The 27,631-nt window shown below is 38.3% G+C and overlaps 1 protein-coding gene across 2 annotated transcripts in view; it reads right to left on the bottom strand.

Moving 5' to 3' along the window:
* Nucleotides 1–890: 890 nt before the first annotated feature.
* Nucleotides 891–27,631, bottom strand: part of LOC102083767 (ubiquitin-conjugating enzyme E2 E2) — a 208,188-nt gene continuing 181,447 nt past the window's right edge. For both annotated transcript variants that reach the window (XM_065051548.1, XM_065051547.1), the window contains exons 5-6: nucleotides 23,798–23,945; nucleotides 891–1,661 (exon numbers count right to left, since the gene is read on the bottom strand). In XM_065051548.1, coding sequence (XP_064907620.1) covers nucleotides 1,564–1,661; nucleotides 23,798–23,945 — 246 coding nt within the window. In that variant the 3' untranslated portion in view covers nucleotides 891–1,563. The remainder of the gene's footprint in view (nucleotides 1,662–23,797; nucleotides 23,946–27,631) is intronic.

The following is a 27,631-nucleotide window of genomic DNA, read 5'->3' as shown; positions in this document are numbered from 1 at the left end:
ATCCTAGAAATGCTGAGCAGTGCAGTGGTTGGCACAGAGGCCCCATGGTGTCACCTTGACTGGTTTTGTTTTCAAGACGGTTGCATTGGGTTGGAGGGTAATGGGATCGGGTCTCCCTGTATGTTTATAGTGTCCCTATTGTAGTGTATCTCCTTTAAGATAACATCTTCTTTAAACATGAGGCAGGAAAGAGGGGAGAGGGCAGGCAGGCACTGTATATAGCATCTATAACATTTAATTATATGAGACAGGGATTTTCCAATGTGCCTTGCAACACAAAGAACATTTAGATATCAGCATCACGGTATGTATTTTCTAAATCACAACACCCACACATTTCCTTAGCCAAGTAGAAGTTTTCCTTCTATGGCTGCATATCTAAAATTAGCCTGAAGGTCAAATCTGAATAGAAATACCCTTGCCATTGAACGTGCTGGGAATGATTGGTGCAATGGGCTCAATTTTCCCATTGAAAACCTTCATTTATTTTTTTAAATAACAGTTGCTTTTACAATTAAAGAGCTTGGAGAAAGGCAAAATGAGGCCTGCTGTATAAAATCATCATCAATATTCTGCTTTCACTGCAAGGCTATTTTTATAGCCAACTATTTTAAATGTAACAAGATGGATAGAGTGAAGCCGTAGTATAAAAGATACAGCAAGAGGCTTCAGAATAGCTAAGCACTGGCACCTGAAAGAAAGGCCTTAAAATTCGGAAGATGTTTGTACATGAAAAGATATACACCATGAAGAATTATAAGCTAAGAAATACATTGTTGAGAATAAATTAATAGTTTAGGTCTAAAAATAGTTGCTTAACCTGCAGTTGTATTACGTGAGGACTACAGGGCCTATACCGCACAAACGTAAAAGCACCGTCTTGCAAGAAGTGCATTTATCAGCCACAGTGTTTTATTGAGTGCTTTAATAATACAAGTGTACATCAACTGATCCACAGTCAAAAGTGGCAGGTCCCTAAGAAATTTACAAGCACTTTTTTTTTTTTTTTAAGTAAATCAAAATACATATTAATTTGTTCAACGCAATAGCCTTTTGCGTGGGAAACAGAAGGCTAGTGATAAACACAGTCTTAGTAATGCACAGTGATTCTTGATTTTAAGCTTTTATACAAAACTTGTTCCCAGTAGCATGCACCCACCATTAAAGACTTCAGTACAAAAAAATAACCCTAAACACTACATTTAAGTAGAAACGAGATATAATTCTGAATTTGTTTGTTTTCCCAAAAACCACATGAAAGAAAAAAACCCCACACATTAATACAAAGCTTTGTGACAAAGCTCTATACTATTACAGATCCAACATTCTTTGCACTGATAACCAAAATTCCCTGTCTACATTTGAGGGAAACAACTTTCAAGTTAACAGAACAAAAAAAACCCCAAACAAATAAAAATAAACATAAAACCAAAAAAGAAAGTAAGGACAACCTTTTGTCACAAAATGGTTCAAAATTTAATAAAAAATAAGAATGGAGGGAAGGGCTATTGATGCACTTAGTGAATGTGCTTGCACAGGTCCAGCAAATCCTAGAGTAGGTTCCTATGTGGCGTATCGCTTGGTCCACTGTCTGGCCATTCTGTCGTGCTCTGCTCTGTTAGTCATGTACTGAGTGGCAATACTTCCAACCAGGGGGTCAGCTGAAAAGGAAACACAAACCGTGAAATACTCGTCAGCCTTGAATGGATGAAAAAGCTCTTCTTTGATTCACATTCATTGAGTTCTCCTGGGTTTAACTGTAAGAGCAAGGTGTCTACAGACACTAGTCCCATTTTGAAAGCATGCGTGCATACAGGAGGAAGGGAAGAGGAAGATGGGGAGGAGACAGTGGGCTAGCAATTAGCTATACATTTCTGGCAAATATTTAATTAAAACCTTTTTCTAAAATTCTGCCTTGCAAACTAATGTTCCAGTAATTTTATTTTGAGCTAAAAGTCTCCTTCATGTGACAAGTACAAACATACTATGTCATTTATTTATGGTATTAGACTCCCACAAATAGCTACATTATCACTTAAGAAGAGGATGGGCTTGAATTCCATTATCAGGTTAAGTGTTTTTTTTGAATACTTTTAGTTTTGAAGCATTAAAGAAAAGATCAGGAATTAGGGCATTAAGTACTATTTTCGAAGGAGCAAAAGTTAATTCCAGTCTTTGGGAACTGGTATTTAATTTGTGGCATCTTTCTGAACATTTATATCGCCAGAATGCTGCATGACTTGGTCTTCTCAAGATGTTTCTCTATTTCCAAAATGAAGAAACATCCTGAAAAGGTATTTTCACATTAATCTGGATCTACAAGTTACTTCACAAATTATTAAGCAAAACTAATCAGCCCTCTAAGAAACATAAACCAATACTTTCCCGTAAGTCACTGTATGTTATCACAATTTTTCTCAGTTTAAAGCAGACAAAATGTATAGAGATTTTATCATTTTTTGGGGGGACCACACTCTTGCTATTTCTGCTGCAACAGTAAATTTCCTGAGATTCTATACCATGCAAGTTCAGAACCACTGATACCATGTTTTTTTTTTTTGTGACTTAGGACAGATGAACATAACATCTTCTTAAAGTCAGTTAATTACCAGCTTTGTAGCTGACTGAAGATGGTGCCATTCAACAATATGAATCTCAGCTTCACCAGTACAGTCACAATCTGAGTGTGGTGTTCGTGTTATTAACCTCTAAAAGTCCTGGGACTGGATGTCAGGCCATCTACAAAGCCAAGTAAATTTGGGCTTTTTTGTTTGTTTCTTGACAATAAGAGTTTATGATGGGAGAAATGTGTTGGTTTAGCCAAAAATGAATTGATTGGCTTACTGCCAACATTACTGAATATTATTGAATAATATCTAATGAAAAAATCTTTTGCTACTTTCAGGAAGAGTCCATGATTTGAATATTAAATGTGCACCTACTAAATTAATAAGGCAAGTTATCACTGTGACTGTGGTGTACGAAGTCCCTGTAGTCTCAGTCCTGCAAACACTTACTGCATATTATTACCTTTATTATCTTGATATATCCAGAGGAGGTCACTGAGGCCTGGACTTTGCTATTTTTAACATGCATGAGTGTCAAAGAAGCATATCTGATCTAAGATCCATTTTAAAAGTTTCAGACTAGAAAGTATGTCACCTTTAACTCCTCAGCCAAGGAGAAGAACTATATAGGGGATTATCAGAAGGATTTTGTTCTGTGCAAATAGGAGGCTAACAGTCTACAGGTATTTAAGGAATGCAAATTGTTCATGGCTGGAATGAGGTTTGAGAAGCACTGCAGGGTAAATGGGGAACTTGGGCAATGGGAAGGGGTAGAATTTTTTACACTGAGGGTGGTAAAATACTGGAACCAGTTGTCCAGATGGTAGATGCCACATCCCTGGAGTCATTCAAATCCAGGCTGGAGGGGGCTCTGAGCAACCTGATCTGTTTGAAGATGTTAATGCTAAATTGTTAAATAAGATGTTAAATGCTAATTGCAGGGAGGTTGGACTAGATGACTTTTGAAGGTTTCTCCCAACCCAAACTACTCTATGATTCTATTATTCTCTTGGCAAAATTTTAGGGCGTAGCCACAGGGGAACCTTGTCATAGTGTAAGGTAACTGGGGGATGAGCCTGACAGCTCTGCTGCAAATTCCCACGCCCTCCTTGGATGAGACACCACTGTGCAAAGGAAACACTTTCACAGACCCATGGAAAACCAAGGGTTGAACTTGGAAGGAATTCTTAGAGCAAAATTCAATGATTGTGCCAGTTTACAAGCCGTTGGGGAAGGTGCGGTTTGGCCTCTGAGCCATCTGGTTGTGACGAGTTGCAAGAATATCACAGCATTATCATCTGGAATGCAGCAAGTACTTAATGAGGTTTAGTCCGTATCTAAAGTGCTGCTGCTAAGACCTTTATAAAACCTTATGTGAGTCAGTGAAAAGTGATGTGCTGTAGTAAAGGTTTACCCAGTTCAAATCTGAAAGTCTTTTATGTGTGGGATGAATGATTCTGTGAAAGCGTGTCTTTCACATTGAGAGCCGTAAATCAATTTCCTTGGTATACTGAAAGGGTGCTGAGGATCATATCATCATCCCCAATCCTGGATGATAGATTACAATGTTTCGTTTCCTAGTGTGGGTTTCCATCTATATCTCCTTTTGGGAGCAAGGAAGTATTTCAACAACATACATCTTTGGAAGGATTTGGAAGGTACAAGCTCTTCTGCTCACCCCCTCCCAGAATAGGGGGTGTCTACTGTCTTTTGGGGCAAGGGAATCAGTGAAAGGAGTTCTTGATTAGAAAGTGGGGAAATCTGTTGAAGCCCGGTAATGTAGGGAACTGGGCTGTTTATTTACCCATATGTTCAAGCCTTTGTCTTTGCAGTGCTTTTTTGGCAGCTGGGGAAAGAGTGGAGGTGACGGCCTGCAAGGTGTCTGAGATCTACATAGCTTTTGTTGTAGGCATGTAAATTCCCACCAAAAGAGTGACCTGTGAATCAATTATCGTCTTGGGTGCTTTCCTCAAGTCAGTGCCTCTCTCCATGGGTGTCTGCCTGTGCGAAGCCAAGAGAGGTCCTTGCCTGCCGTAGTGCAAGGCGGACCAGCTGTCCCCACAGCCAGCTGCCAAGCCAACGCTACGCAAAGGTGTTCTCAGTAACAACAGTAATAACATTGTTCTTTGCAATTTGGCAGCTTGGCTATACATTTTATTGGCTATAACAATATTGAATAAAAGAATAAACACACACTTTTGCCAAGCCACTTGCTCATTCCAGACTCCAAAGTGAAGAAACAGAAAAACAGTTATTGCTAGAGAGGCCTGGCTTTTTCACATCCTTGTCAGAGGGTCTGGAGATGTGTTGTCATTGTATGTTGTTATTTATGAGGATTTTAAAAAGGACTCTTCAACAGGTGTTTGAAGATCTGGTTTATTTTAGCAGTTCCCGTGAAGCCATGAAACCATCAGCAGACACAACTGCTTTGTTTGGGAAGTCAGGACAGCTGGCAAGGAGGGAGATATTAACTTCAGAGCCACCCAACCAGTGGCACATTGGCCTGTTTGATGCAGCACACTGTGTGTGTGCTGGAGGACAGAAGGATGGCATGTGAACTCCAGAAATGCAAATGGTCTCTTTCTGCACCTGCATGGGCAATTTCAAGCCCAAGCCCTATTGTCCCTGGTGGAGGAGGGAGCCAAGGCCCAAGGAGACACATCTCTCAACACTTAATGAGTTGTGAGTCACCATCGCTATGCAGTTCACAGAGATGGGCCATAAAATTGAGATGACAAGATAAATTGAAAGACCTTAATTAAAATGAGTAAAAAATTTAATTCCCAACATGCACAAGCCTTGGTTATAGTGTCCGAGTCCTATAAAATACCAAATATAAAGAAGAAACAATAGTTCCCATTTACCCCCTAAACCAAAATTTTTATGCTGTCCTTGGATTAACCCCGTGCAAAACCGGAGGACACCAGGAGTTACAGCATCAAACTTAATGTTAAAGAGTAGTGCAAAAGTAATGAAAATACACTAAAAAGCACCAAATTAAACAAGCATGGACGGAAGCTAAGGTTCAGCAAAGTTGCTTACATGGAAAACATTAATCCAGAGAACTAAAGTATGAAGAAAAGCTTCTGGATGATTTATAGGAAGAGTGCAGCTGCTAAATCCCCGCTCACCTCATCATATGTAATCCTCATGTTTTATCAGAATTCACGAAATTACCCTGAATTTAAATGTAGTTTTGAAAGCTGGGCGAGCTGGATCTCCTGCCTAGTTTAAAAAGGTTGGATGCGCTGCTTTACAATGCCTTGTCATCCTTTGCAGCCACTTAATAGGACTGTATAAGGAAGAACATTTGTGTCTCATGTCTGTTGTAAGGCTAATCAAATTTACAGCCCAATTCTAGGGAGTTAATGCTATTGGGGATTTGGATGAGTTGAGGTCTGGTCATTACAAAATTTCAGCTGTGTTTAATGCTCGTTATACTGCTTTATCATTCAGAAGACAGACTATAATTCTTCTTTAAAACTACTTTTCCCCCAAATAAATGAAAATATATTGCTAGACTGTATTTTTCTCCACTTGTATTTTTACAGCTATTTCTATGACAGCAAATAGCAATTTCAGAGCAGAATTCATCTCCTGGGCTTTTCAATGCTCTTTTAAAAATACAGCAAACATACTCTAGTGAAATAAAACTGGAGATGGTGTGTTTAACAGCTTGATTTCAATGTGCCTTCTCCATCAGCCACATGATATGCAATGAAATTCCAATTGATAGTGCCAACATGGTTAAAGAGACACACATTTAGACTTAAAATGTACATTACGGGTGTTTGTATGCATTATATATATATTTATGAGCATTTATAAAGTAGAATTATATTTTTATTGCAGTATTCTAGAGTTTTAATAGAGAGCAACTGATGGAGCCAGTTATTACACCATCACAAATGGGTTCTCAGAAAGATTTCTGGAGCACCTTAAAAACCAAAAAAACCCCACAGCCCTATAAAAATCTTATGGTTTCTTCAGCCAAATATTTACAATGTACTTTTTTTTGGTCCAGGTTTAGATCCAGCTCTGTATCAGGGGGAATTCAGAAGAGCTGGCCTCCAGCTGAAGAAGCAGAATTAAGCTGGAAGAATTTCCAAAGGTTAGATGCAACTTGAAAGGTTTTATTCTGTCTCTTGAACTATAAACAACTCCTTTCTCATAGCTGCAAGAGGCATCCCATTGAGAAACTCTATGGAACTAACTGTTCTTAAACATCAGTCACCAAAAATGAAATTAAAATTTCCTTACTTTGGACCAGCTGTATGAAATGCAGAAGAAAACAAACAAGTAACTTTTTAGTTATTTGGGCTCCAGTTACACCTTTAGAAGAGTTTTTGGTTTATGGAATACATTTTGTTTTTAGGCCTGCTTCTCTTTCCAAATAAGCTGCTGTATTGCTTTTTGAATTAAAAAAATGGGAGTGCTCTGGGATTTTTTTTTTTAGGAAAAGTCCAGGTGCTCTGTGTGTCATCTATGGGACAGCTGCCTTCGAGTCATCTTTATACAGCAGCACAGGCAGGACTGGTTACCCCAAAATTAAACTTCCCCAAAATAAAAGTTCATATTATCCATAACTACATTTTGTTTGGTGATTTCAGTGCAAATAGCAGTGCAGGACAGTCTATATTTCCATACTGGTTTGCAGTGAAAGCCAAGTTTCCTGAATCAAATTTTTGTGGTTTTTAATATTGTACCAACTTTTAAGAAATAGGTCCCAAAAGGCACACTAAAAAAAAAACACCCCAAAACCAACCAAACAAAAATGACAGGAAAAAGCAGAAACTAATAATTCTGAAACATCGGTTTTCTTAACAGTAAATGCTGACAGCTTGATGCACATCCAAAACATCCTTAAACTTAACTTTAAAAAAAATTGTTTTGTTTCTAATTACATTTTATTATGTTGTTTTCAGTGGCATCTGGGCTAGTGTTACAAGAAGGTCGGTGAAAACTACAGACAAAAGCAGTGTCAGACATGCAATATCAAATATATCATAGAACAATTTAATACTCTGAGAGGAAGAGGTTAAGAGAAGATGAATTGTTTGTGAGTAATTTTATTTATAGTGTCACTTTGTCTCAGGAAGTTTCCATAGTTTGCCACTCGTCACCTGTTTTAAACTTAACGAACTCCTAGAAGACCATGTCAAGGATATTGTGAGTCTTGAGGTGGAAAATGAGGTACGTGAAATGTATCACAGCATCCTTCAGTGGTCGTACAGCAGCAGTGTTGCTCTCTTTTGCTACCATTAATAATAATGCACAGACTAAGTAATTCTTTGGAGGCAGAGGCAGGTGAAGTGGCACACTGAATTACTCCACTAACCTTTCACCTTTGAAAAGAGCGCTCAAAATCAGGGCAGAAGTGAAAACGAAGGCAGCGCAAGCACTAGTCCCTGTTTGTGCAGCAATAAAACTCTGCTCACGGCTGGAAGTCTGATGAACACATGCATACGAACGGGAACAACAGAGGGATTCAAGTCAGAACAAAGGGCGGTGGCAGGGCTCTGAATTGCTTTACACACCCTACAAGCTGAGCTACAATTTATTTCTGACTTCCATAAAGTCACAGTTTCAGCTATCCATACAGAATGTATTTATCCATCTATGAGACTCCTTGAAAACTGTACAGAAGAATGATAAAGTGATCAATAAACACTGTACAAAATAAAGGACTATTAAAAAGGAATTATTTCTGTAAAGAAAAAAGGTAATCCTTAGAGGAGAAAGGATCAAATTCTAGAAAGGTCTAAGGTCTACTAGGAAAGAAGTCAGTGAAGTTAATATCCAGTTTAGCAGTTAGTTTATGGCAGAAATCATATGATATGGAGTATAATGAACTCTGCTTCTTGTTTTAGGAATTAGTTTTGCAGATTGGGTTGGTCACATCTCAACACTCAATAGAAAAATTCTGATATATATAGGCTATGTCAGTGTGCTAAAACATGAAAAGATGCCTGCTGAAATTGCCTTAGAGCTCATGCAGATCATCAGGCTGGCTACTATGGTTGACATGGTTTTGAAAAAGTGAACAACCATCTGACCTTCAAGGGTTGTTCCCACCAAAGTAAAATAAGAAGAGATGCTGCAAGATATCATCCTTTGACATAGTCTCCTTAGGTACAAGGTGATCGAATGTGTTGGTGTCAGAAGAAACAAAGGACAAGTTCGTTATGTCACTTCTCAGTTTCAGATAAGACCCTGTATTGTCTTTCCAGGTATAACACAGGAAATAGGGAAACATGGAGCAGATGCATAAGAACTTGAGACACAATCTTTGGAAATGGATCTGAATGTTTAAGCGAACCACCTCTGCATTTAGAGAACTGAGAACTGTGCTATATACTGTAGCTTGGAGACTGTGTAACTTTAAAGCCTAAATTTGCCAAAAGTTTTTGTACCCACATAGGAAAGCCAACCTAGTGGTCACTGTTTTAATGCGGGGCTAAAGGAAACTTACAGTTTTGCACCAAGCTTCCTATGAAGTTGTGTTCACCAGTGCATCCCATAGTCCTGGTCACTCAGTCATCTGACCCTTGGCTATCTCTGCAGCTATACACCTAAAGTCTTTTTCCTGGGAAAAATTAGAGCAAGTGCAGGAGAAGGGGGAGAGTGAGATAAAGCATGGAAGACCCTGAGGTTTCATTCCATTGTAGAGCCAAGGTGTAGGCAGGGTGCATGTCTGGGCACGTAAGCAGGGAAGCTGTCATGTCACACCGCTTGTAAGAGATGAAACTCCAGAGTGCTTCTTGCAGGAGAAACTTCTTTACTTTGAGGGGGACAGAGCACTGGAACAGGCTGACCAGAGAGGTTGTGGATTCTCGTTCTCTGGAGACATTCAAAACCTGCCTGGACACACTCCTGTGCAATCTACTCTAGGTGAACCTGCTTTAGTAGGTGGGTTGGACTAGATGATCTCCAGAGGTTCCTTCCAACCCCAACCATTCTGTGATTCTTGGTCTTCATGGTTTTCAAGTCATCATGATGACTCCAAGGAAGTTAAGTGGTCTTACAGTGGTGCCTCAGTTTCCCATCTATAAAGTTGGACTATTGCTTCTCCATCACTCAGGATATTCTGAGAAAAAATATGCTAAAAATTGTGAGGTATCTGGATTCTGTGGTAAACGGGGCTATATAGGTGTGTATTGTAAAGAGACCAATATTCTTGACTTAACTCTAACTTTTAAGCTCCATAAAGTTGTCAGAAACACATTTGACTTCTGTTAGTTCATACAATGATTGAAGTTACACAAATATTAAGGCATGTGTGACTTGATTCCAATGTTCAAACTGTTGTCTGGAGGAAAACGTTACGTACCATCGAGAAAAAAAAAAATGAGCTTTGCAAATCCACCTTAGAAAACATCCATTTACTAAAATAACCATTTTGGATACATGGAAGGATAAATTCATTCCTCTCCCAAGGCTTGCATTTGATTGCTGTCAGCCTACCTACCACAGATCTGTGTGAAATATGAGGCTGCCTAAGAAAAAGATGTTTCAGAAACAAGGAGTATTATCTGGACCAATTTTATTAACATGGCTCTTAAAGGAAAGCGTTGGCAGTGATTCATCTCTGTATATTGCCAAGGGAAATAATTCTTGTTTAAAGAATAAGGTTTTTTCCCAGTCTTCAGTTTTTAGTAGGATTTCTATAAACTTCACTGGCTGCCTGGGAGTTAGCTGAGGCAATCATGGATCAACAGGGCACAGTGTACTGATCTTGAAGAGTTGTCTTTAATTAAGGAAGAACATGCACCTATTAGAAGTGCCAGCATGCTGGAACAATTAAAGTTCTGAAATAACACACCTCTCTTTGATGCTTGGATGCGTCTCAAAATTAAAAGGACAGATACATTAGCAACGTATCTGTTCATAATAATGAACTCAATTGAGAAACAGTCATTGTTATTAGAAAAAAATAATAAAAAGGTGTTACTAAATAAGAACTTGATAAGAAAGACATTACATGGCACAAGGTTTGATAAAATTTGCAGAAAAAGTGATGGCAATATGCATTTACCTTGTAGAAGGTGACTGGGGGTGGATAATAAGGAAATCTCAGCACTCTGAGCTCGAAATGCTTTCAAGGCAATGAAAATGCTACCATCCATAATGTAACTGGCATGTATCCATAGGGTCATAACTATATTTTCAGAAAAATGCTGTAGATTTTATTTTTGTCTGAACACTTATTAAGGGAGGGATAGCTATTCTACAGGAATTCCAGAATGTTTAGCATTTCTTTCATCTAAAGAAAAAGAACCACTTTTCTTCTGGATTTGTGTTTTCTCACCTTCCACTAATTACCATCTCCAGGCAAAGGCGTGACCTATGGGTCTTACACATCCCAAACAAACAGTTTAATCCCAAAGCAACTGGGTGCAAAGGCATTGCCTGTGGCCATGCTTTGTACAGTGTTAGACATCCTATAATCACATGCAGCAAATGTAGACTACTACACAAAAAAAAACCAGGAGGTCCAACAGGATCCACACTTACTGTGTGGATTCTCAAGGGACAGGGAGGGGAGGAAGTGTTACTGCATGTTCTGGTCTTTGGTGGCATTTAGACACTGGTATCTTACGGGTTTGAATGTGAGTGATACCAAAATCTTCAACTGAAACACATCAGGATCATTTTAGGTGAGATGCAGGAGTCATCTGAATCCTGCTCTTGAATCTTATCCCTTTGTTGCTTTATTACAATTAATCATTGGAGTAAACAGAAAAGCCTATATATGTTCTGAATGCTGCTTATTTTAGTTTAATCTGATTTTCTCCTTTTTGTCCTATTAAATCTTGTTATTAATTTCACACATTTAAATCCAAAACTGTTATTAGGAATCCCATGCAAAATGTCAAAAGAATACAAGAGGCTTTTATTTACAAAAAGGGGGGCTGGTGAAAAATTTTATCCTTCCTAAAGGCCAATAGGACCTTTTTTCATAGGCCAGGGCCTGAAATCCCTTGGCAAGTTGAACATCCCTTGGAAGAGAAATAGGAACTTGGGTGTGCCTTGCATTAACACAACTCTTACTGTTACCAGTACCAATAATAACTCAAAAACAGGCCTCTCCGTTCCCCCTCTATAACTCCTTTTCTCCCAGGGAACATGTGGAAGGAAGTTGCAGGCTGTATCTGCCTCAGATGTGTCTAAGTTTATATCTGCATTGAGAAATGGTAGAAGGAAAATGCCTGGAAACTGATTTGTTCAGTGTTTTATGTCAGAACGGCCCAGATGCTCTCTTTGATGGGCCTGGCTTCCGGGGCTTTTCTGGACTGCAGGCATGGGTTGTTTGAGCCTAGTTCTGTGCTGCTTGTTGGGACTGTGTCTCACATTTCCACCTGCATTTGTGGTCCATACTGTTCTTAAGGAGTCATCCAAAACGTCACTGTGATATAAATGTAGGGAACAGGTGCCATCCCAGCAGAGTATGGGACAAGGACCTCTGGAGTCAGTGTCACTGCTAACGTGTACACTTGATAGGTTTCTGACAGCCCAGAGTGGTGAAATCTTGACCCCTTGAGTGCTGCAGTGTTTGCAGTAACACTGCCCTACCAAAAGAGGCATCCAAGGAAGATGCTTGTACCAACACACAGTGGCTTGAGAAAGTACAAAACCCCGAGTGCCATCTTGCCATGAAGATCAATACAGGGCAGTTACGGTGATATTCCTGGAGGATGATCACTGATGTGACATGGGACATCCTATGACGGGAGCAGGGTGGTGTGAGCTCTGGCAATGACTGAGCCATCAGCAGGTGAGTGAAAAAATAACCTCATTTTAGTAACCAAATGGACTATGCACTTCTAAATTAACTTCAGAACATGAATATAATTAGGCTTCATTACAAGCAGGTTGTAATAGGACTAGAAGGAAAAAGAGGTTAAACAAAATAGTTAGTATTCAACACGTAGGCAGGGTTAGCTCCTGGATTAGTTGCAATGAAGTTACAGGGCAACACTGAATAAAGATTGAATTTATGATATTTACAGCAATAATTTCATATTTAGTAACAGGTAAAATAACTTCATTTGCAAATCCTATCTTTTCTGCATGAGGGGTCACACTGACTCCATTGTTAGCCTGACTAAATGATGATCGCTTTGCCAAATGATTTCAGGCATTTGCATAAAAGGTCCTAAGACTGAGCTGTAGAAAAAAAATGATACAAGGCAGAGATGGAAAAGACATGGAAGTTCATGAAGGCGTTCCTTCTGCTAGTATAATATTGTGCCTTACAGTACCTTCTACTTTCATGCCACATTAATAGGTATTATAAAGACTGAGGATTCCAGCCCTTGAGAATTTTCCAAAATCTAATTAAAGTTGCAAATGCTCCACTCCACGGAAAGGCCTTTTTCTACGCCTTGTATAGACGGAAAATTTTACAAATAATTTACTGATCAGAGCTCTTTTTCTCTAACCCATGTGATAGTGAAATCTTACAGTACAGACCATCCTTAAATTTGGGACAATTACACCATACATTTTGCTATTTAAGTAACTGTCTGCTACTCCAGTTAAAGTGCCTGAACTTAATTTGCTCTGAAAATAGGGATTCTGAAATACACACTGCATATAATTTGTTTTATTTGTTGCCTTTGATAGATCTGCAAAACTGTAAAACACAAACAATCATTTCCTCCTCCTCTGTTGAATAATGCAGAAAATTAGCCATGCAAAATAAAAGAGAGATGTTTTGCAGTAGTGTAAATCATCTCGGAAGGTAGAATCTGAATGACTCAGGAATAATAATTTCTGAAATTTTACTCAAGACAGTGAGAGATTAAATGATTTAATAGCTAGGATAATTATATCCAGGATTATAAATTTTGCTTTTCGGGATTGACTATGTTCTTGTGAATCTGTTAGAGAGCCAAATGTAGCAGGCTTCTTTTCAGGAGCTTAAAGAAAGTGGAGCAGTGTGATTTCTATGGCGAAACAAGAATAATTATATTTTAAGAACAGGAAGAAGCAGCCTTAAAAACACTTGTGCTAATCAGGGTCCTGAAGGTGGTTCACAGGCAATTAGAAACATACGGCAAAAAAAATTGAAAATATGTCCTTGCCTACATAAAAAGTACATAAAAAAAGTACAGAGAAAAAACCAAAACCCCCACTTAGTAAAATGGAACAAAGTCTAAATGAAAAATCTGGGGTAGAAAAATTCAGAGTTTATTCTAGCTGAGATTTGAGCTATTTGTACTAACTGGGAATAATGGATATTAAATTATTATGAGATTAGAGAATTAAGTGAAGGAATACAGGTAACATGTGATGCCTACGTTATTGATTTTTCAGTTTTAATTATTTTTCCCTTAAATATGTACGGTTCTATTAGTGAGAAAATATACCCAGTAGAATTGGTTAAGACCAGATCTGTTACATCTACTTCATTCAAAAGACTCCAATGTAATTAAGGAGATGTCTAAATTGGCTAGACAAAACCTGCATGAAACAAAGAAAATACATGTAATGACTGTAAATTATTGGAGTGTATTTTGAAAGTAAAAGGCAGTTTACTTTGTATCTTGTAATCCATTCAAATTAAGTTAGGATTCCATATTATATACATGGGAAATAATAGCTTTATCTGAATACTTCACATTGTTAAACATTTAACATTGATAACTTATTTCGGTCTTGGTTCACACAAAGATTTATTACGTGTATTCACTAAATCACCTGTCTTCTCTCTGAGGTAATAAGCATAGAAAACCTCCACTGGTATTATTTTAAATTACACATGTTTATTGGAAGGTAAACGAATTGTAACCTTCTGTATTTGTAACATCCATCACTCTTGCATTTTCTCAAGTACTTTCAATTTGACAGTGGTTAATGTAAAGCTCTTAGAAAGCCTGTGTTTCTTGAGCAGAAGTGCACAAACTTTAAAAAACCCTGTATGTATATTTATCATATAGCTTTTATAAGCTTCATGTGAAAAACCACAACCAACCAAAAAAACAACAAAATTCCAGTTGTATTTTTTTCCAGCTTTACTTCCATTTTGTGAGAAGGCTGAACTTTGTATGTTATAGAAGCCCCTTTTGAGGAATAAGAAAAATGAGGAACAGTTAAGGGTAGTGACAAGACTCTTTTCTCTCCTGAGTGCCAATTACATGTCTTTACATTTATTTCTTGACAGAGATGTACAAAACTTCTTTACTGATTTGGATTTTAGTCAATTTCTGATTTAATCAGATGCCATTTAGTAAACTGATGGATTGGTATTATTATGTGTGAAGTTCAATTTTTGTCACCTTGTCTTAAATAAAAACAAAATAGGACAAGAAAACAAAAAGCACAAGAAATAATTAGCAGCACGGTTACGCCTTTCCCATTTCAGGAATGGTTGAAATCGAAGTTTACTTCCCTTGGGAAAAAAAAAAGACAATATAAGATGTAACAGGTAATTTTGTAAAGAAGGTTATAAAAAAAAAAAGTGGTCTCTTTTCCATAGTAAGAAAAGAAGACAAACAAAAAAGCAACACATTTAGTAAAAGTTAAAAGGAAGCAGATGTTTCGTATACCAAATAGTTAAACACAGGCAAGGATATAGTGTAGGGATATTAGAAGGTAATTTAGGAAAACTAAAAAAGAATTAAAAAACACCTAAGTCACCATTGCAAAGGCTATTACTGCTCATACTTCAACACATAATCTGATCGTTGGCTGTGGTTAGGGAAGAGGGAATTTCCTCTCCAGTATGTTACTGTGTGAGTAAAGTGCTTTGAGGGAAGTTTACATTTTTCACTGAACCACTGAGCAATGAGCAGTTACAGGCAACATACCTGACTGAACCGAGTAGTACTGTTTTTCTCCTACAGAATGACTATATTTCTCCTTCTGGTGATTTTTCTTCAGAGTTACAGATGCACCAGTTAAAAAAAGAACAGGGTAAGTGCATGTGTGACTGGTATCTGGAGCTACAGCTAATGACTGCTTTGTGCCTTGGATACCACAAAATCCAGATTGCATATTTTATTTTTAAAAAGTAATCTCTACCATTCACTTTCTAAATTACATAAATCCACCAATTTTCTTATGTAAATAACTCCAGACATTTTTGAGAGAAAAAATTATTTAAACAGATTGTAGACTTCTGAAACCATAATGGGGGGTTTAAAACTAACTATTTCTAAACAATCTTACTTCTCTAGTTGCATGAATCTTTTTAATGATGTCTTGTGAGCTTTGAATAGCCTAAATCTAAACACATGAGCAGCCTCTATGCTCATGAACAACCCTCTTCTACCCATAAGGTGTTGTCAATGTGCAACTGAAAAGAGCAAAGATTTAGGCCAACATAAATAGTAATCCTGATCCAAGCCTCCTCCCCCTGCACACATAATTAGGAGATATTCCAAGACATATTTTCCTGAGAACTACTAAAGGGATGACAGTTCACAAATGTTTTTCCTGCTGTTACAGTAATCCCTACAGTCATGGGTTCATGTCGAGGGGACTTAGTCAACTGATAAGAACAAAATCTTGTAACAGTTTCATTGGCTCTTTACGACAGAGCAAATTAATTCTCTTTCGATGCTTATCTAGGCATGATTTTCATAATGTGTTGCTGCACTGCTTGCATTCACACACATTTAATTTCATGTTTATGGAGCAGGTCCACAGAATTTAAGACATATAGGTGTATGTGTCTGCAAATATTTAAAGACCAGATGTATTAGGGAGTCTCTTCCTGGCAGTGCAGAGACACTCCAAGGGGGGCTTTGGATGCCCAAACCCCACGGGTAGTACTGCGAACCCTGCTGGCTGTCTGCTGGCATCTTTAGGTGCCTAAATGCCTTTAACATGTTGGTGCTGTGCGTTCAGCTCAGAATACAAGAAACTCTGATTCAAACTATGGAATAAAAATTAGTATAGTATAGATACTATAGTATAGTATAGATAGAGTATAGTACAGTATCTTTTAAAAGGAATTTAAAGAGAAACTACTGATAGACTAGCAAGGATTTGTAAAGATCAACTGCAGAATATTTGATAAGTCCAAATATGGACATATTACTTCAATAAATATACAGCAGGTTCTGCAGAACTGGCAGGGGAACATACAATATTAAAAGATAAATAGGTACTTTGTAGCAAAAAAGAACTTTGTCGCAATCGATGGGACAATTTTGCTCATATGAACGAGTTGATGGTGATGGGTTTTTCCCAAGGCAATTCTGCTCTGGAGGTCATTCTGTGCTTGCTAACAGCAGAATGAAACTATCAGCTTTGTGCTGCATTTTCATTTTGTGATGCTTTTGGACAACTTATTAAGATGGCCTTTAGGTAAAACAGTCAGGCACACACACCCATCCGGCAGCACCAAGGTAGCTGAGCAACATTCTGTATTTGCTAAGCAAGAGCCACCGGAGTGAGCTCATTGTATCTGGAGACAACCCAAGGCAGAGATTTTAAAAGGAACAGAAAGGTTACATTGCAACTTGTAACAAAACAAAACAAAAATTACTACATTAATTGATTCCTCACTGCTCACTGCTGACTTTTGTCTACTGTCCCTTACTTGTTGCTGGGCTTGAGTGACATGGCATAGAGTATTTTCCTGCTCCAGATACAAAAGAGCATTTTCCATTGTGCTGGAACAGCCCAGAAACCTGCCCGTTTCCTGAGAGAGCACAGTATACAAACTCTGAAGAAAATGGAAAAACAGCTCCAAGCTAAAGAGTATAAATAATCTCAGACAACAGAGCAATTTCATTGTTTACACAACCCTCTGTTGCTTACAAAAAGGATATATGGCAAAACGAGATTATTTTGTTGTATGTCTGATAGTGCTGTGCTGTGACATTGCACCTGGTAGCCTGTGGGTGCCAGGGAAGAATCAAAGCAGCAGGGGTTGGGACAAATTCAATATTGTTTTGCCAGCTTCTAAATATTTCAGTCACTTTCCAGGATATTAATAATGTTTGACAAATCTACTCAAATGTTTTCTGGATTATTTCAGGAGTATTTAGGATTTTCCTGTCTTCTATATATCTTGACAAAAATGTTGTAAAAGGAAACAAGATTTTATTACAAACCAGTGCAAAATGTATTTGTGCACAGAGAAGACTTAGAGTCTTATTTGATAAACTGAACAATGATGTTAAGCTGCCAAATAAGAAGGAAAAAAATTAGATTGGATTCTGAAACAAAGCTTTTTGATAGTAGCAAAATGTGCAGATTATGGCTTTAAGGGGAAAAATTATGAGAATGAGGAAAATGAAAAGTGGCTCATCCCTTGAACTTGCTGTCATCCAGAGTTTCTAAATTCACTTCACAACTGGGGGTGAGGGGAAAAGAAGGAATGATAATTGGGAAGTCTAAAAAATTGCAGAAGGAACATCTGACGTGAACCGGTACTGACAGAAAGCAGCCTCTGCTATGGAGAAGCACCAGATGAGGAGAAAGACCATACATATGAGATATATAGAAGAACACAGAGAAAAAAGATACATCCAGTCTGCTGAGTGGCGAGGGGCACAGACCTGTTCTTCATTACCCAGGGCTGGGTGGCTATTTTAGAGTTTGAACACAGAAGCCAAACAGCAGAGCTGTGACCACAAGTCAGCCAAACCCTCACTCCGAGCCAAACGCTCCAGCATGGAACAGATTTTATTTTTACAGCTATGTTACATTTTCCTTTAATAAGCTGTCTTAGATTTATTTTTAACCTTTTTTTTTGGACAGGCTAGTGCTTTCAAATCTCTCAGTAATTCTGAAAATAGATCTTTTTTATTGATACAGTGGACATGTATTAGTGTATCTAAATGCGTGTTGGTATGCCTGGAGCTTATCAGTTGAAAAAACAGAGATACTCCTGTGGAGACTAATGTGGTGACACATGCTTGCTTTGTAAGTGGCCATGGCAATTTTGGATGTTAATGCCCCTGTACCAGAGACATCAGGCCAAAGCAGAGTCAGGAGAAAGGAGCGTGCCAGTGGGTATCAAGGCGAAGGTTGGCAGCCTTGCTCCAGCTCCCAGTGGGAGATGGGCTTTCCTGGGAGGGTTCAAAGGAACCTGCTTCCCTTTGCCTTGGGTGTGCAGAAGACAATTCCATGGCTGGTGCAGGGGGACATCCTTAACGGCCCTATCTAGATTTACCTGTCAATACCTCATACCAATTGGTAGATCTCCCCACCTACTACTGTTTTGCAAAGGTCCTGGAAACAGAGAGCAGCAATTCCAGCAACTTTGTAGCAGGGCAAATACAGTTGAAAAGTCACTCTCCAGAGTGCTGTTTCAGATCCTGTTGAGGATCAAAGATAAGCATTAAATTACATTATTGAATCCTTTTCCGCAAAGGATGACAGAACTGGGATTTTATACTCTCAGCAGTAAGAATACAGAACCTTACAAACCTTTAGGAAAACAAAAAAGATTAAAAAAACCCCAAACAAACAGAAAAAGGATATTGTAATGATTGCATCCCATCTCTAAACTGTCCTAAATACCAGCACTCTCATGCAGGTGCTGGTGAGTACGTTACTAATTTTTTGGCGGAAAATACTTAGGCAAACTTAAAAACATGCCAAACCACAAGGATAACTTGTAATTGCAATAGAAAAACAGCAACAAATTGGCAATTATACCTATTCTGGTAGATAAAGGCAAAACATAAGGATGATGCACATAAAGCAAGCTTGAAAGGATGTCTCGTGTCCCTTAGTGAAACCAGTAAAGATCCCCATAATCTAAGTATGTTGGCTTTGTTTATCTATGCATAGATAAATGTAAGTCATGAAAATGCACAGCCATGTTACTCAATGTGGGCTAACAAAGTATGAAACAATCTGGCAAAGTCATGATTCATGGCAGAACTTGTAAAAAACAGTACACATACTTTTAATCAAGGTGTATTTTATTTGAAAACCACAATTCGTTTTGCAAAGTTTTTTAATGTAAGCAGTCTACTTTTCAGATGTGCTGAGCAACTGCAACTCCAATAAAAATTGATGTGCCTTATATCAAAGTAATGTAGCAGTATCCGTTCAACTCATTTACTCTTGTATTTCCTGTGAGGACACAGAGAACTTTACATGTTACACTGAACAAACTGTATCACACTTTATGGTGTATTTAAAGGATGAAAAGAGACAAGCAGCTTTTCACTGCTAGTACGATTTGCCACTGAAGTGCTTGAGAGCAGAGTCAGACCAGCTAACCTGGCTAGTGCTGATTCAGCCGGAGGCTAACTAACTTTTCTAGCAAAAGCTTTTCCTTCCTCACCTGCCTCCCTTCCTTCCTTCCTTCCTTCCTTCCTCCCTTCCTTCCTTACCTCCCTTCCTTCCTCACCTCCCTCCCTTCCTTCCTTCCTTCCTTCCTTCCTCCCTTCCTCCCAGAAAATTGAGGCATACAATCCCCACTGGCCATGGAATGTGTGTGTGGAAAGTGGTAAGGAGCTAGAGGCAGAGGATGACACCAAAAGGGAAGAGGCTGGTGTGAGGGAGATGCAGGTTTTGTTCAGATGTCCTAATCAAGGCTTAGCCACATGTTATTAAGCAGACACGATTTGATGTTAGACTCTTCAGACATCAGGGATGATCAGGCCAGCCGAGTTCAGACTTTGAACGCGTGAAGAAGGAGGCCAAGAAAAGAAAAAAAGTTGCAGCACAGTCTCACTGGTGTTTCAATTTACTTTCTCTGGAGAATTTGCAAATGAGAATTTTCCTGGGGCTTGAGAACCTTTGGCAGGGCTGAGGTGGCAATGACCAAGTGAAAACAGTAAGCATTTCAACTCAGATCAGCATCACCAGCTCTCTAAATAGAAAAATAATTAATTTGTTTTTGTACTTGAAGCTCAGTAGAAATATAAAACCTCAGGGCCCATCCACACTTGAAAGCTCTTTTGGATTAAGGCAATGTGGGAATTTACACTCCCCAGGCTCTGCTTGTATACTTAAAGTACAGTAGATTTTTACTCCACGTAAGTCAGTTTTCTGTGACTTAACACATATTCAAAGAGGGGAGTTACTCTGAAATAACTGGCTGCACATGTAGGCAAGCTCTAGCAGCTAACACTGGAAGTAAATATTTTAGCATTCAAGCACATAGAGTATAAGCACTTACATATTTGGGTTCATTCAGATGACTCACTCTACCAGGTTTTGTAGGGTTGCTTGTGCACATGCCAAAATATTTACAGGATTGCCCTCCACCTCCCCCCTGGCTTTGATGGAGATGTGTGCTATGCCCCAGAGTGCCAACTTAAAGGAAAATAAGAATCCCTGGATTGAATGCTAGTGTATCCCACCATCTTTCCCATCTCTCTGATACCATTCCAGTTGGCGCTCTCGCGCTCCCAGATAATTCACACATGTTGACTCATACACAAACGCTACAGCACCCCTTCCCCCAATGAAAAAGTCAGCCAGCTGTTACAAAATTCAGACGTTTCATTAACGCAGTTTACTGGTTGATATTGCCAAGCAAAATAGAGACAATTAATAATAATCAGGACTGAAGGGTCTGAGACAGCTTATGAGTAAAGGATAGTATTAGTTGTTTAAAAAGGACAAACTCACTCCTGCCTGGAGTGATAGGGAACAAAGGACGGTGATGTATAACCGGGGAGGAAAGAGACTCTCTCCATGGCTTTTGCAGATTACTGCGTGAATGACAGGAGCGGCAGGAGCAAATACCTCTTTTCATTTGCTCAGCCCGCTGCAGAAGAATAGCAGCGCTTGCCAATGAAGCTGCAGCTGTGCTCCAGCTCTGTTTAATCACTGTGTGTGACTGAGGGTTAATTAGCTGCCATTCTTACTGTTATTTGTTGTTCTAATGAAGATTTGCATAAATGTAAGACTAGGAGGTAACTGATACTTGATTTTTCCCTTCAGAGAGGCTGGGGGTGGAAAACTCTCTCATCCCAAGTGTTTATGTTTGTGGGAGATTCGGTGTTGCCTTTCCATTTGACCTGATCTGCTTCTGGCTGATGAATGGTGAACAAAGAGTTCAAAGTTGCTTATCAAATCGAGAGCTCTGTTGGGATTCTGCCTTTAGAAAGTGGCAGACTAGGTAGATGAAGAGAAGACTGAGGGATTAGAAAGTTTCATCCAGCTGACAGAGAGGAAAAAACATATCTGTGTGTTTCTGTACATATATTAGAGTATATATATGTGATATATCTCAGTGATATGTATCTTAGTGATCTATCTATCTATCTATCTATCTATCTATCTATCTATATATCTATCTATCATGTTCAATCTGGATGGCATGGAACCAATAACTTATTAACGATAAAATTTCATAAAAAATAATGAGACAGGCAGTACAACCAGAACAAGCTGTAGCATATTGGGCAATATGCTGAACAGTAAGAGCTTTTAAGTTTTTGCAAGTCCCCTGTTGTACATCACTAACACTCAAAGTTCACTTTTTAATATAAAAGGTATATAACACTAAACAGGCAATCTCAGAGGAAGGCAAAAATGATTCAGCAGTTCACAGTCACCTGTCATCAGCTCCTTGTAAGAGGGGAGTTCACAACACAAATTAAGAAATGGCCTTCATTCCTTAAAAAATCATAGAAAAATTTTAACATGACGCAGAAACAAAATCCAAAACTACTTTGTAATTAAAGAGAATGTTTGAAAATGAAACATCATTAAATTGTTTTATTTGCTATGGTCACGACAATGCTTAAGGCTACTAACTGAAATAAACTGAAGAAAACAGTAACCTTCCATTTTCAGTATAGCTTGGTGCATGTGATAATATATTATGGGCAACTGTTGTCAATGTTCCTCTTACACACTTGCTCAGCTAAAACTGCAGCTTGACAGGATCTGTAAAATAGTCTAAAGGAAAGAAAAAGATCAAGAGGGCAGAGGTAGTAAATTTCTAAATTTCAAATCACCACTGGCAAGTGGCCAGCGCTCAAGCAGCCTGTATCCCTCCACAGAGAGGTGACCACGAATGAGCGCAAACCTATTGCCAGTTTCTCAGTCCCAATGCAGCTTTGAGGTGTCTCTAGCCCTTTACCTGGTCTCTAAGACACATAAGCAAATACTCAGTTGCTTTTCTCTACACTTCTGCCCCCAGTCCAATTGACTTCCTACAGGCACCTACACAGATTTTGGGGTAGACGCTAGCAGAAGTCAACCTTCCAGAGTCATAAAGCAGAGAGCATCCAGTCCACCTGAAATAAATGTGCCTGAAATGGTAACACAGGGCTCCTCTGCCCTTAGCTGGAAGGAATGCCATGGATTTTAATGCTATATACAGCAACAAACTCACATGAAAATAAACAGAGACAATTGCATTTTTGCCCACTTTCACCTTATTTTGAGCTTCGAAATAATTCAGTCTTCTGTTACAGCTTTTGACTGTACACAGTCAAAATTACACAATCTCACATTCTGCCCTTTGCAAAGCAGTTTTTAGCCCTTTTGTTGAAGAGAAAAGTTTAAAAACAGGAAACCTAAAGGCTTAAAAACTAGATGGCAGATTAAAAAAGAAAATTGAAGTGTATAATGAAAAAATAAACCAGCAACAACCCTCACAATGTGTAGATAGATCACTTAATTTTTCTTTAATGACTCCTTATTAATTTCTATATACTACAATTTTCCAAGGGTACAGTCAGAATCATTCACTGGTAAATAGGGTAAGAGAAAGTGGAAATTACAGATCTAGTGGTCAATGGCAGAAAACAAACCTAAAAGAGCTGAGGGAAGAGGTTAAGTGCTATGCTACTTAATAAGAATGACAGCTTGCTTTGAATACGCATACTGGCTGTCCAGGATATTGAATAAACCTAATTTAAATTAATTTTCATTATTTGTAGAGTCTGTGTTAGACATCTATCATTGTCAGCACTATTAATATTCTTTTCAGCGACCATATTATCAGCATATTTAGATGAAAGCTTTCATTTTCAGTATTTATTAATTCATTAGTATTTCTTGGTACTAATATCCTGCTTGTAATATCCAAATTAGTGCCTACTACAAGGTATTCTCTACTGATTACACTTTTTGAATTAAAATATTTTTATTCTCAAGTACTAAAAATGAACTTAAGCTCCTGAAATCATGCTTACTTTCTATACTATGTCTTAATTTAAATAATGGAATTTAAAATTTACATTTATGTCTTTTTTAGTAGATAGCAATAAAACAGTGCACCGACCACGTCCTAGTATCCAACTGAATGTGAACTGTGAATGAATGCGAATGTGAAAGTTAATTGGTCTTACCTGGGTTGCAGTCTGTGAGGAGGGAGCAGATGGAGAGAAGAACTTTAGAAATGGTTAATGCTGGGCTCCAGTTGTCTTTTAAAATGTCCAGGCAGATGACGCCTTGGCTGTTAATATTACAGTGGTAGATTCTTGTCCGGAACGTTACCTAGAAAAGACAGCATGTCTAAGTATAATGGTGTTCAATACAGTAATTACATAATTATTAGGCAATTAAAAAACTATATGAACTAATGTTCTGCTTTTCTGATTGAAATAACAGCACTCTGCTACTGTCAGTTGAAGACTGGGTGAGATATGGGTATTCATAAGAAAATGAAGAAAATAAAGTCTGCCACTTCCACCTTTGGCCAGCGGTGGAACTGGTTTGTGCAAGGAGAGAATGGGACATGTTTCCTGAGCTTCCTTCTGCCTTGGTTTCATCAATCTTATTTTTGTATGGGACCATAAAAAGCTATTCCAGCCCGTGATCTGGACAACGTTCATAACTCCGGCCCACAGGTACTTCATGCTTTGAAGGGAGGCAGAAGAAGACAGATTCTTCTGCTGTCTTCATCTGTTCACCATTTGACCCAATAGATTAAGAGGGAAAAAAAAAAATAGTGGAGGCATCCCATCAGTGAATCCTGAAAAAATAAAATGAAATATTTTTGATAAAGGCTGCTCAAATAAGATGCTTTTATTTCCAAATTTTAAGTTACAGTTGAATTGCTTGCAAAAAACTTTTTGCTCTTTTGTAGTTAATTTTGAGGATTTCTCTATCCATTTTATATTGTCTCCCAGGCGATCCTGTATGTACCAAACCGAGAAGAACACTTCTTTTAGCCTAAAATGATGTGCTTCTTCATCAAGCCAAATATTTGGGCCTTTTATTTTAAAAGAATTTCAGCTATGGAAGTCCACTTTGTAGTTCAGAATGAATACTGGAGCTAGCAGATAGGAAGGGACAATATAAAAAACAACCTCTTGGGGGTCTCCATCAAGGACTAATTTCTCCATTGGCTCTATCCAAGTGACAAATCAAACCAGATGGTTTTAATGACATATCCATAACATCTGAAATTAAGATGTACAATTTCAGTGGTCTATCTCATCAGCAACAACCCTGGGGAGTAATAGAAACTGATGACAGGCGTGCTCCTGCTCTGATTTTTTTCAGTATCAGAAATCTCAGTGATTTCAGTGAGACTGAGATCAGTTCACTTATCAGTAAGCAGAAGAGAGGATACAAGAGAAATAACATGGTATCTGTTTTACTTGTATTAAAAAAAAAATAAAAATCATTCTCCAAAACACGTAACAAAATTTTGCCCCTTTGGATTAAATCAAGCAGCTTTCTCAAAACAATGAACAGAAGAAGTAGTAGATTTCTGGTATTAAAACACTGCATTCAACAAGAAATACTTTTCCTCGCAAGTACTTTTCCACATGAATCTAGGAAGCACTTTTGGAGTCCAGTGTCACACACCAGTGCGTTCTGTAACAAAGTTCCCAACAAAGCAAGTTCATCAGTTTTCAAATGCATCTATGTCTAAAGGTATTGCCAATTAACAGGATAATTTAATAGTCTGCATTTCCTTTTTTTCCCCTCCAGTTGTGGTTTCATTTATTGTTTTCTAGCCTAAGTGCTTAATTTCAAGAACTTTTATGAGAATTCAAAACATTTCTGTCATAAAGAGCACAATTTATCCAAGCACTATAGCCAGATGATGTATTTTTTCCCCTCATTAGGAGTCCAAGCACATTCAGCATTTGGAGTGAAGGAAGTCTTCTGCAAGATCAAGAAAATAGTATTTACTGATAAAATTACATTTTCATCTACAAAGGGACGCTATTTTGAACAAGGAAGTTTACAAATACAGATGTGATAAACTATCTTGCACAAACTGCATGTCAAAAGTATCCACAAAGGGAGCTGGCGTGGAAGAGCATCCTGTGAATTGTAGGCCAGTGTTAATCATTAAGTCCTCGGATGGATTAACTCCAGGCACTCTAATACTTGAAAATACACATGAATCAGGGAATGTGACCCAGCAGGATGTCCCACGACTCAGGCAAACACTTTAGCATCTGCTTAATTTTAAGTACTGGATGTTTACTTCTCAGTACATTGTTGGAATAAAGTTTTTGATTAATTATTTTTCCTGAACAAAGGTGCTTTCCTATGCGTCCATGATGAAAAATTTGAGGACTTTATGCAGTGATATCTGAATACACTGACTAGTAAGATATATGCAGTCTCACCAAAGTAGGGGAAACACACTGAATCCATTGCACAGATTAAATTGTATTCTTTAAATTATTAATAGATGGCTCAGATTGAGCTGCAAACTGCTTAAGAGAAGGCCATCAATTTGAGCCTGTAATTTAACATGTAACTGTTTTGCTAGCGGCTGAGAAGACAGACACATCACCACACGTTCCCCGGACTTAGCTGCGTTTGAATCATTGAAGTAGGGACACTGGGAATTTGGCAGGATTCAGAGAGCCACTGGGATGAATGGAGGTGGTTCATGTCTTTCACAAGCTGTTCAATGCTCCATTGCCATCTTAGGCTGTCTGGTGAATAAACATAGGTGGGAATACACCCATTTGTAGTTGGAAGGCTATTTTTAGCAATACTTAAACCCAAAATGCAGCATTTTTTCACCACGAGCACATGTTAAAGCCATGACACTGTGGAAGGTACCCACTCACAAGATAAAGCTTGCTGCTGCTTATCATTGACAAATATGTCGTCAACTTGCCAAACATACCAGTCCACTTTAAAATGCCTGCCTAAGTACACAGAGACATTTTAATGACCAAAAAAATCAAAGCTTTCAGAATATAAAAGGAAGCTGTATTAATGACAGCCTTAATATGCCAGGCACAGTGGACTGACAGTGGCAGGTAAGGGTGTTCTAAAGCAGCACCCAGTACACCTGGGATGACACCACTTTCCTCGGCCAGGTACTGCCTCAAATTGCAGCTAATGTGGGAAATGCTAACATGCAATTTTCTGGATGTGGTGTTTACACATTGTAAATTTAGGCAGGGTCGTTCCTGTTATATGTGTAGAGAGAAACCAAGTGAAAACAACATTCCTGGGGAACTACATTTCCTTTATTGCGGTCATATTTTTACCTTTGATGCCACCTAAATGGTTCCTATAAAGGCTGAACTCTAATTCTATTTATCCACTAATAAAAACACCTAAGCAATCCCACACAGGGGCTCAAGGGAGTGTATGGGTGGATAGGAGTTATCCTCAGACAATTGAATGATAAAGGAGTAATTTTTTTGTTTTTTTTTTAACAATAAGTGTCCTCTATGGATTTACTCTCTTTGATTCTGCAGTTTTAAGAGGATATCTATTTTTTGTGGCATAAAGGTGGAGGTCAGAAAAATGTGAATTATGGGAAATAAGGAAAAATGGGACTATTTTCTGAAAACTGTAAGAGTACTATAAACAAGCTTTTGAAAGATAATGATAAGGAATTTATATTCAATCAGTTTTGCAAGCAAACAATAATAAACTCATCTGTTTACTGCTGAATGCCAAACCCTTCTGAGTACTGTAAAACAGAATTAAACAAATAAAGCCCCCTCTATATAGTCTCTAAGAAGAAAATGAGATTAGCTATTTAAAAGGGGGAGAAAAAAAATATTAAACAGAAAAGTAGTACATGTAAAGCTATGGCTGGCTGTTCATCAAATAAGTTTTAGGACTGAAAAAAAGATTGTTTATAGAACCTGGGAAGGGTAAATTAAGATGGATTTCAGCTGCGTGGTTTGAGACAACTGGTTGTAGGCAAGACAAATCTCTCCTGAATCAGAGTGATTCTGAACACT

Source organism: Columba livia, chromosome 2, assembly GCF_036013475.1.
Source record: "Columba livia isolate bColLiv1 breed racing homer chromosome 2, bColLiv1.pat.W.v2, whole genome shotgun sequence".
Classification (NCBI taxonomy): Eukaryota; Metazoa; Chordata; class Aves; order Columbiformes; family Columbidae; genus Columba; species Columba livia.
The sequence above is the reverse complement of the archived record's forward strand: the minus strand, read 5'-3'. Positions and strand labels throughout refer to the sequence as shown.